This window comes from Octodon degus, unplaced genomic scaffold (genome assembly GCF_000260255.1).
Source record: "Octodon degus isolate 3935 unplaced genomic scaffold, OctDeg1.0 scaffold00106, whole genome shotgun sequence".
Lineage (NCBI taxonomy): Eukaryota > Metazoa > Chordata > Mammalia > Rodentia > Octodontidae > Octodon > Octodon degus.
The window spans coordinates 5632295-5644412 of record NW_004524682.1 but is presented as its reverse complement, the minus strand read 5'-3'; the positions used below and the strand labels follow the sequence as shown (position 1 = coordinate 5644412).

The 12118-nt window shown below is 33.1% G+C and overlaps 1 protein-coding gene across 8 annotated transcripts in view; it reads right to left on the bottom strand.

Moving 5' to 3' along the window:
• Usp25 (ubiquitin specific peptidase 25) overlaps positions 1-12118 on the bottom strand; it is a 115331-nt gene that overhangs the window by 63055 nt on the left and 40158 nt on the right. For 6 of the 8 annotated variants that reach the window (XM_023724109.1, XM_023724112.1, XM_023724113.1 and 3 more), the window contains 3 exons: positions 10681-10767; positions 3727-3864; positions 27-103 (listed from right to left, as the gene is read on the bottom strand). In XM_023724109.1, the coding sequence (XP_023579877.1) occupies positions 27-103; positions 3727-3864; positions 10681-10767 (302 nt within the window). Of the gene's footprint in view, positions 1-26; positions 104-3726; positions 3865-5652; positions 5695-10680; positions 10768-12118 lie in introns of those variants that run through there. The other 2 variants (XM_023724114.1, XM_023724111.1) reach the window with 2 other exon arrangements.

The window sequence follows — 12118 nt, the reverse complement described above, 5'->3', positions numbered from 1 at the left end:
TTAAATTAAGCTTCATGGTAACTTACGTCTCCTCTTCAGCTTTCATTTGGAAGGCATCTTCTAGCCAATCTAATAATTTGTGTGTGAACTCACTCACATCTTGCTGTGGAAAGAAAAATATCTTGTTGATATTTGAGCTTACTGATAAAAATACTAATGTTGCAACATAAAACCTAGAGATAGTCGTTAGAATAATTACTAACTCCTCAAAAAAAGTAACATTCAAAATGATTCACATGAAATATAATAAGCTTTTAAAATTTAATCTAGATAAAATACGAATACTTTAAAACAAACATTATAGTCACTGTTAGCAGGGTTTCACTTTAGGTAATACGGATATATAAGAGTATGGGTGTATATGTAAATTAGAAGTTAACAAACGAGTTTGTAAGAAACATACCACAGTATATTCCAATAAAGCTCTATAATACATTTTAATGAAATAAAAGACTCATTATTAAAGACTTCTACATTTTGTAAGGAATATCTACTTCTTTAAAGAAAGATTAGTATTTTCTGACAATTCAATTCATAACTTTAATCCTTATACATAACTTTTAAGCTATAGTCACCTTTACCAAGATACTCATTAATTTTGGCAAGTTAGGTCTAATTAATTGTTAACTTTTCAACTATTGCATAAATGAAGCTATGTAACTCAAACTGATCCTCCACTCAGAACCAACCACCACACATCACCTTCTGCCACTTTGTCCTTACTTCCCTGACAGAAAAACAGAAATATGTGATAAGAGTAATCAACTACCATAATTTAAATAATGTGGGTTGAATGACAGATGACTAGGTACACAAGAATATCAGGAAATAAAATGAGTCAACCAAACTAAAACTGCTCAAGACTGGTAGATAAATCAGTACAGGTGATTTACTTAATTATCAAAACAACCCCAAGTAGAATATGAGCCCTCTATATGTTAACCCAGCTAGCTTTAAAGAGTGCCTCAGTCAATACATTCACCTTAAAAATAATGAGAGTGTCTGAGGGTGGTGATGCATGCCTGTTTTAACAGATCTCAGGAGGCGGCAGGACCACCACGAGGACTAGGTCAGCCAGGATTATATAGTAAACTCAAGGCCTGCTTAAACTACATAGCAAGACCTTGTTTTAAAATATTGATGGTGATGATGCTGCTGCTGCTGTTAACAGAAAAAGGTCTGAAAACCTTAACTGTTCCAGAGCCAAATGTTGTATAGTACAAAACACAAAACTTTACAAATATTCACAGTGCCTACAAATAAATATTTTATATATTCACTTACAACCTCAGAATCTGGCCTTATTTAGAATATATTCTTTAGAGATAAAAGTATAGTAAGAATCTAAGGATGAGCTCCTCTTGGATAAGTTTTTATCCCAAATCAAATCATAGATGTTCTTCTAAGAAACAGATAAAGACAGAATACAGACAGGAGAATGTGATATCGGAGGACAGAAAGTAATTAGAACTAGTTTGCCACAAGCCAAGAAATATCAGAAACTACCAAAAGATGGAGGAATAAGGAATCTCCCCTAAAGCTCTTAGAGGCACAGCCTGGGTATCTGGAGCACTGTCTTCTAAATTAAAGAGTAATTTTCTACTTTTGAAAGTCACCCAGTCTATGGTAATTTGTTATGGCTACTCTGGGGAACTAATACAACACCTTAGAAAAAATTTCCCATATTTGAACATTGCATTCAATAGGAAACACAAAAATATGCTGTTTATCACAAGCTTTGGGAAAGGTCAATCCCTTTTATTAAGCAACTGATTGAGAATCTACAATTATAAAATAAAAATTCTAAGGGCCAGGGATATAGGTCAGTGGCATAAGTGCCTACCTGGCAAGCACAGAGTCCTGACCGCGATCCCTGGTACAATCAATCAATCAATCAATCAATCAATTCTGCCTACTTTAACATGAGGAAAAAGTGAGGTCTTTAACATTTTTAGAATAAAAACAAAGGCAAGAAAATTGACAGCACTATTATATAGTAAGGGTCTCCCATAAGACTTTTAGGTGTTTTCAAACATGACATATGTGAAATACTTAGAAGAATATAAATGTAAGCTTAAATTCACTTTTGAAATAATCATGATGTTCATATGCCAACAGATCACTAACGTATACTTTAGAGTTAAGAGTTTGAGGAATAAAAGAAATTCAAACAATCAACAATGAGGAAACTAGTCCTTGCTGCTAGCTTGAAGGAAAGGCATTCACAGTGCAGCATCCAGGAGCATGGAACAGAAGGACAGCCAGCCGTCTCTAGTTTGACTCTAACTCCAATTGGAAGGCCCAACCTATACAGATGGGCGGTTCCAAATGAGTGCTATATTGCTTCATCTTTAAAGAAACACTCACAGATCACAATGAGAAACAGCAACAGTACAAAAAAACAAGAATACAAGAAAAAGGCAAGTCCAGAAGAAACAATATGCATTTGAACTCAAGTAATCTTTTTAAAATTTAGTTGCATATTAAGGGTTACTGGAAAAGATGGGACATATACTGAAGAGAATAACGCTACAGAGGACAGTGGCAGATACCTAATGCAAATGTGGTTTAAGACTACAGATATTAATGTGTGGGACATTTTTCCTAAACTGAAGCCTCAGTATTCAAGTTTAACAGCAGTGTTAGTACTCTGTGATAAATAAGTGGGTTTTGTGTTGCAGTTCAGGCATTCATCTCTAAAAGGTTCACCAATATTGCACTACAGAAATACAGTAAGTGAATGAAGGAGTAGATAAATAAATGAAATATAGTTAGAACTAGAACGAATACCCTACAATTGTGATCTGGGCTCATTTTTGGAATATTATTTCTTTTCACTTTGGTTAATGCCATTATGGCAGAGAAAGCTGGCTAGATACTGCCTAAAAAACATGAGGCTATTGTCAGAAATGGTTTTTAAAAAGAAAAAGAGAACTCTAATGTGAGCATTCTAGCTCATTTATATTTAACATTCAAAGTGGATTTTAAAAAGAAAAGCACGTAAGAAAATGAAAACAAATTTTCAAAATACTCCTTCAAATTCCCTTCCCACAAAGTCACAAAATAGACACACATCCCAAAATTACAAGAACAAAGGCTTTTTGAACCTCTTCTCAAATATTTTATCCACTGTCCTTTACTTATATGCTACCATCTTTTTCAACAGTTGTTATTATTCCTTGCCATTCTTTGCATTCTTCGTTTTCTTTCATTGTTCTGACTTCTGAATATATGAAATGTTAGTTTATAGACATTTTCCATTTTTATATCAAAATTCTGAATATTGTTTTTAAAGCATGGATAAGAAGTTATCATGACAGCACTATTTAAAGAATGAAAAATAACAAAGGGAATGTCCTCCAAAAGCCTTCTGTGAATAATCAAGAAAAAATTAATCCCTGCTACCAAAGCATGAATATCAATAACATATGTACTATACTGACGGCAATTATCACACATTTGTTAGGATTTTTGATCACACATGTAAGCATTCTTAATTTTATCCTAGTTTTCCTCATAAATTTCAGTCATGATATAAACTATAACTTTATCTTAACATTTCCAAGATCACTTAATTTCAAAGTAAGTGTTCCAAGTAAACACTGTTTTAAATAAATGCTCCAGGTGATTATTAATCAAGCTTAGTAATGCATCCAAACTGTCATGTATTCTTGGAAAAGTTACTGAAGGATGTATAAATGGTTAATAAGTGTATAAAAAAGCTACCTGCTGCGAGTCATTTGATTTGAAGGCATCCTTAAGAATTTCAACCGCTCTGGATGGATCAACATATTTCCTTTTAGTACCAACAAGAAGTGCAAATAGATACCTCAGCTCACGCATAAAAGGCAAATTCCGATGTTCCTATTAAAAATATTAATAAACCAAAAACCCTTTAGTGAAGATTAACAACACATTTTTTACTGTGAAACAATATTTATTTTAACAGTAACAAAAATTAAGCTAACTGATAAAGATTAGAAATAAATCCAGCACTCTAACATCATCTACAATATTCAAGGATTCAAACTTGAAAACAGCAAAGGACCTACGGCAGGGTCACAAATTCAGCATAAACGCCACACATTCACAGCAAATTGTGTCATTACACAGCCAAGAATATCCTCTTTCAAGTCTGTTCATTATAAACCGTCCCATTCGGCAAGGCCCAGCTGCTGCTGACAAAAGCTACGATGACATGCAGCACTCGGAGTGCTCACCACATGCCAGGCACTGTGCTAAGCACTTTACCCAATAAACTCATTTAAGGCAAACTTGCTCTTCTGATCTAAAAGCATCTCTAGACCCTTCCAACTTAATGACCAAGTTCTACATCTCCTAAGATAAATGCCTTTCTCTATGAATCAACTGCCACTGACATGTTATAATCCTCATTATTAGACTAACAGTAGGATCTTTTCTAATGATTAATATATAATCTAATAAATATTGATGGCTTTTTATAAATGGCTATTTTCTTGTCTTACATTTAAAATTACTTTTATATCAGCATTTATTAGATCTATTTAATATCAATAAATTTTAAAATTGCTTAAGTATAATGTTAACCTGTACAAAAATCAAACTAAATCTTAATAAAATGGGGCTAATATATCTCTTACTCTGTAGTCCTTGAAATGATAACTTTTTCAATATGACTATATGCTTCTCAATGATAAAGATTTCAGTATCTCCTCTGTAACTTTTAGCTACATGAAACAGGCAATGAATTTTTTTTTCTGTATTTTAGGGAAGGGTCTACAGGGTGTTCAGGGTCTTACTACTAGATCGGACTCATAGTGATCCACCTGTTTACAGCCTCTGAAGAGCTGGGATTACAGGCAAGTGCACCACCACGCCCAGTCTCAATTGCTATCTCAGTGCACCCTGTGGGCAGGGCCAGCACAGTAGCCATGGGATTGAACCCCAGGCCCCTGCACCTCCTTGGAGGCACTTTAATCGGCTGAACTGTTTGGCCAGCCCCCAGGCAATGAATTCTTGCTGGCTGATTAAACTCAACTCTTCAGAAAAAGATACATTTTATCAATTACTAACAACATATTTTAGACAAGAAAACATTTTAAAAGCATGAATTTACATAATTTAGTAAATTGATTCATGACAGCAAATTGAACGAGTTCTTACAGTTTTTATACCTCTAATTTTAACAAAGCTTAAAAGTAGTTTAAATGAGAAAAATTTTACAATTTTACATAACTAGCATTCTCAATATTAAAAAACTATGAGCATAAAAAGATGCATGTATCTATACAATTACTGTTCAGAACAATATCCAAATAAAATTCTCTTCCAAAAGGACTCCTAAGAAATAGGCAGGGAGTCAAACTGGTTCCAAATACTTACCATCAAATCCAAAAACGACACTCATCATTAAAGCAATCAAAAAGTATACTAAATCTAACATAAAGTAAGTTCTAAATACATCTTTTATTTATACTGAATATACTTTTATATATACTGAATTCTGTCATCAATGTTAAAAGCTGAGTATTAAACTGCTAAGTGAGAAATCTAATTCATGACTTTTCTCTGGTACTTCCTACTCACCAATTGCTTTGTTTAAAAAAAAAAAAAGTTTAGAAAGTGTAAAATACTATGAATTTTAACCCATAAAATTATTTCCAAAATTACCTTTAGTTTTCCTGACATCAACTTCTTTAATAATCACTGAACCTTAAAGAAAGGCAGATTTTTAAAGACATCACTTGTCATGAAAGGATGAAAGTAACGAGTTTCGACAATTAAGAGACACTCTATTGAGAAACTTTAAAAAGAAAAATACTTTAGTGTAATGAAAAAAAATTTTTGACAAAATTGGGGACTACACTTAGGGACATGTGCATGCTAGGCAAGTGCTCTACCACAGAGCTACATCCCCAAATTAATGAATTATTTTTGTCTCAGGTAATTAGTGTGACTAGAAAATGTTTTTTAATTTCAAAAGGTAAAACTATAATGAAGAACAGCTACTCCATTTGACTAAATTCCAAATACATTACCACAGATATCTGAACACTTTTTTTTTTTTTCAGAACTGGGGATTGAACTCAGACCCTTGCGCTTGCCAGGGAAGCACTTATTCATACTGAGTCATCTCCCCTGCCCTGAACACATCTTAAGAGACTTGACAAACCTAAAAGATCTGCACTACTTTAAACATTACAATGTATACAGCTTTATACTTTATGAACTTCATATATGTATACATGGATGAAAGTGTCACCACAATCCAAGTAACATTCCTATACATCACCTCTAAAATTTCCTCAACCTTCAATCTTTTGCCAACTATCCCTAAGTTACTACAGTAACTTTGTGTGTTCTAGAAATTTATATATAAGTGAAATGACACATTATGTGCTTTGTTTAGTAAGGTTTCAAGCAAAACTCATAACTACTTTGAGCTTTATTCATACGGCTGTATGCATCAATAGTACATTCCATTTTAGTACTGTGTTATTTCATCACAGGTGTACATCACAACCTGTCTATCCATCAAGCTCCTCAGCTGACTCGGATCCTGTTGTACCCATTTTTACATGCATGCATATGTGCTTTTACTTTTCTTGTATAAAAACCTTGAGGGAAAGGTTAGGTGGTATGGTTGATACTATCAAACTTCTTTCCAACGGTACTTCATATTCCAATCACTGATGTAAAAGTTTAAATTCCACATTACCAATTTTTTTTTATATGGGCTTAACTTCAACTTTTTTAGTGGGTACCCCAGAGACACCTCAGGTTTTAATTTGTTTTTCCCTAATGAATAATGAATAAGCACTTTCCATTAGTTATCTACCATCTGCATATCTTTTAATGAAGTCTTTATTGAAATGATGTCTCAACAAATAATTACTTGTATTAGTGACTTATACAAGTTCTATTTTTACTCAAAATACAATTTCTTTGTTTGATATGTTACTAGTATTTTCTCTCTGTGGTGTATCTTTTCATTCTGTATGAAGTTTTCAAAAACTATTCACTAATGTCAACTTATCAGTTTTTTTTTCTTTTATATCCATGACTTTTCTGTCCTACTTACAAAAACACTGCTTAATCTAAGGACATTACTTTTTCTCCTCCTATGTTTTGTCAAGAAGTTTTAGCTCTTCCTCTACATTAGTGGCATGGAAAGGCTGAAAAGTAGTTTTTCAGATGAGACTGAAGACTTTCCTTTGTTCACTGAATTGTTTTGGAAACTTTTGTTAAAATCCATTTATCTCATATATATGAGTCTATTCATGGAATCTACAGCTCTCTGACCACCTTCTGGTCAGTAAGTAACTCCGAGTCTTGATCACTGCAGCCTGGTACTTAATCATACCAGTTTTTCTTTTTAAAATTGTCGTTGCCATCCTGCACCATCTAAATTTTCACAAATATTGTAAAGTCTATCTGTCAATTGCAAGAAGAAGGCAGGATTATGGCTGACATTATATTCTTCCTGTAGCCTTGGGAACAACAGACATGCTAACAATATTGAGTATCCCGATTCGTGAACATGGTATTTTATTTTTTTAAATTTCTCTCTGCAGGATTTTATAGCTTTCAGTATTTAGGTCTTCCATATATGTTTTCTGGTCATCTATTCCCTAAGTATTTCATATTTTGTTGTACTAATTGAAAGTTGTTTTTTTAATTAAAATTCCCAATTGTGCTGCTGGTATTTTAGAACTACAAGTAATTTCTGTATGTTGACCCTGCACCCTTTAACTTTACAAATTTCTTGTTTCTCACATTTTTTTGGTCAAGTACTAGAATTTCCTACATAGCCTAATCATATAAAAATGATTTATTTCCTCCTTTCCAATCTTTATGTGTATTTATTTTTCTTGTCTTATGTCACTAAATGAAACACCATTCTAAGCTGGATTTGGTGATGCATGCCTGTATTCCTAAGGCTCTGGGAAACCGAGACAAGAGGATCAGAATTTGAAGTGCAGCCTGGACAACTCAGCAAGACCTTATCTCAAAATAAAAAATTAAAGTTAAAACTGCAAAAGACACTTAGTTCAATCCCTAGTATTGCATCAACACACATGCGCACATACAGACATGCATACATGCATGCACGTGCACGCATGCACACACACACACACACAAAAAAAATGCCAGTTTGATATTCATTAAAAGTGGCAAAGATTTACATCTTGATTGTTCCTGAACTAATCAGTTTTCATACAGAAATTTGAAATAGATCCTTTTATATACAGGCTTTATCAAAATGAGGAATGTTCTTTTCGAACTCTTGTTTGTACATCTTAGCATAAAGGCTACATATGATACATATATATAGAGAGAGAGAATTTTCTTTGGTTAATATAATGAGTCAAACTGAGTTTACTGGGCATACATTTTTTTTTGGCTTCAGGGTAATGTTAGGGTCACAGAATGAGATAGCAAAATACCTTTTTCTCAATTTTCCATGACAAAATGTATACAGAACTAGTATTACCTTCTTTAAATAGTTAGCTAAATTTATCAATAAACTATTTAGCTGTTGATTTAGTGGACATGTTCCAGTTTGTTAAATATCATATACATTCACTTCAAATTAGCTATTTTTAATAAGTAAACTTCCAGAGATGATAGCTTTCAAGATTGTGTACGGGAACTAATTATGAAAATGGTTTCTACTAAATATTATGAGTTTGTTTTTCAACATTTAATGTTTTTACCATCAGTTTGCAATCTTTTAAGCCAAAACACTATCTAGATGATTGTGCTGAACATTTTTCTAGTAACGTCACAATTCGAGACTTATACCTGCTTAGTAGTGCATGCAAACGACAGCTCTGTGATTTGATTAAACTGACCCCAAGTGCATCCTATATTTCACCACATTGGATTTGAAACTCAATATACAAGTAAATACTTCATGAGTGGGACAAATTTACCATGAAAAAATAAGTGATGGGTTACAGTGACACCTTTTACAAAAGTGTATCTTTTGTCATCTCAAATAAATATAGTACAAATCAGTAACTGATAATTACCTGTAGTTACCACTCTTGTTTCAAAGGGATCAAGTTATAGTATGTTCTGCTGTCCCTATGCCAAACTGAACAGCAGAACTGCTCAACAACATTATGAAAAAATGCACAGTATTCTTCTAGGAAACTACCTTTTAAAAAATGGAAGTGAGCAATTATTTTTTAATGCCATAAATCAAAAAGACACCTAAAGTCTTCTGTAGAAAAGTGCTGAATACATATTTCTCCAGTGTGTGCTGAACAGTCTCATATCTTCATAATTAGCTCTGGTATATAAATATAGTAATAACTTTTCAAAATAAGATCACAAAACTAAAATAGTCCCTCTGAAAAATAGAACAAATTAAAGCTTCACAGAATAATAAATTCTATGAAGTAAAAAGTTAATATGTACAAATATAAACACATAATTGAAAAAAGTTCCAATAATGTCATACAAATTGCACATAGACTTCAATGGGTACATAAGAAGAGGGAACTGTGGATATCAACAAGTTGCAAAAAAGGAGACTACAGTCCAAAAAGTTCCACATCAAAATGTAAAAACTAGTAAGATTTTGCTTAATTTCCCTAGCAGTTTCCTTCTGAAAATGAGTTACAGCCTGATATTTTACAATCTGGAGATTATAGCCTGAAAATCTGGTTGTAAATCAAGTTATATTCCCTAAAATGTACATTATAAATATTTCACACATTTGCAGAAAAGGTGGTTTTAAAAATTAAACACTAAAATGAAAATATAGTATAACATAATAATTTATCACTACAACAATAGGGTGAGCACTTTACAAAAAGCTAAAACTTTAATTTCTTTGACTTTGCAACATGTACTATTCCTGCTACTGGCTCTTTCTAACAAGATCATCCCAATGGTCATTTCTTTATTTCTTATTAAGTATGAATGTGCACATGCAAGGAAGTCCTACCTCTGAAAGTCCTACTTTTTAAGCTTTCATGAGTAAAATTATAGATGACAAAAACTTTCTGCATATCTGTTACTTTCAAACCGTTTAAATGTTTAATTTCACTTAATCTCCATATCAACTCTGAAATAAATGCTGCTACATCTATGCTTCACAGACACGAACACTGCAAAAAAAAAAAGAGATCCAGTCCCCTGCTCTGGCCTATACCTGGCAGCCCAGCACTGTGGCCCTGGTGTCTGTGCTCTGCTCCTCTACACTGCCTATCCAACAACACTAATCTCCACAACAGAAGACATGCACTTACACTGTAAATCTCATCACAAAGCATATTTTTAAAGAATTCCTCTGAACAATCAATTGAAATAACTTTCACACAATTTTGCAAAAGTCAATGGAGGAAAGTATTTGAATTGTAAATTGCTTGGCCTGTAAAGATCATTGAAATTTGAAAATTCCAAAGAGAAAAATAAAGTACTAAACTGACATAAAAGCTTGTATGTTACTATGACATATACACATGAAAAATCTGTATTTACAATATACTGACAAAGCACACACACACACACACACACACAAAGAAAAAAAAAAAATATATATATATATATATATATTGCAATAGAGATAAATGAGTTACCATGCAAATTCTAACAGATTTGGATTAGATGAAACAAATAACCCCAAAGCAAGCACAGAGAATCTAAGTAGAGGTTCTCTGTTTAAAAAACGTTTATTATTTTTACCTTTTGATTTCGAGGTAAATCTTGAGCATTTGAAGGAGGTTTATAATTCAGAACTAATCTTCTAAATTCCAAAAGATTGAATAATGACTGAAAAAGAATAATAATTTATGATACCTAATGGAAAAATCTATAAACAGAATTGTGAAAATGTCTGTTCTCAATGACTTATTCTTGACAACTATGCTATTTAAACATGCAACTGTCACAACCAACAAAGAAAGCCTACTTTCTCTCTGGGAAAAACTGTACTTGCTTGTATTCTGGCATACTATTCCTGACAATTAACAATACTTATTCTATAGCCAAACAGAAAAATCACACTAGGAAAAACGTTTTATTAAAAGCTGTTCCTTTGTATGAGTCTGTACTTGACACGCAGTTTCTGAAAATAAAAGGCATACAAAATAAAATGAATCTGTAGGTATGTGTACTATGAAATACCTAGCAAAAGTGAGCACAAATACACTCAAAAGACACTAGGTGACAGAGATGCAAAGAAATTTCATGTCATCTCTATGCCACAACAACATAATAACCTAGAAAGGAGACAAATATGTAACAAAACTATGACTCAACAGGAAAATAAGACTGACAATGGGAGAACATAACATATAAAATAGGCTCTTGAAAAAGACTTCCTGAAAGATTGGTTTTAAGAGCAGTTTGCAACCCATTAATGACAATAATAATAAACAGTTTAAAAAAGAGATAATAAAAAAACACCTCAATGTATCATTCTCAGTAAATTCACTATAGTACTTTGCAATACTTTTTATGGATATTTTACATTTATGTTATGTAGCATTAGTGCATCAGCCAGCTTCCAGGCCCAAGACAAGACACAATACCCAACATCCACAACCCAGAAAAGAAAATGTGTATTTGGCTCAGAACTCGATTCAGTCCATGGCTGACAGGTTCTTAAGGCAGGACCATCATGGCAAAGCTAAGCTGCTCAGGTCACGGAGCCAGGAGCTAGAAAGCAGGATGGAGAAAGGGGAAAGAGGGGGGAGGCTGCAGGACCCAAGACCACGCCTCCTTCAGCCACCCAGTAAAACCTGGCAGATGCTCTGCAAACCTGCCAGACATTTCTTAATCCACTTACTTTGACAGGTCAGGATCACAGGCATGCACATGTATTTGTAAAACATTTATAATGGGAAATATATTTCTTAGTCACAGTTTATAACACTTAAAAACTGCTATACAATAGTGGATTAAATTTTACAAGCAATAAGGCATTAAATTTTGTAAAAGATGAATTAGCCTACCAGAAGGAAAAATGGGTAACACTACAAGTTATTGGCAAAACAAAGTTTTTTGTCAATGACTGGGGATTCAAGAACTCTGGTTCACTACATACAAAGAAATTAAACACATAGATCAACTATATAAAATAATAAAATGAGCTCCTAATAGTAGAGACTATAGAAAGTTT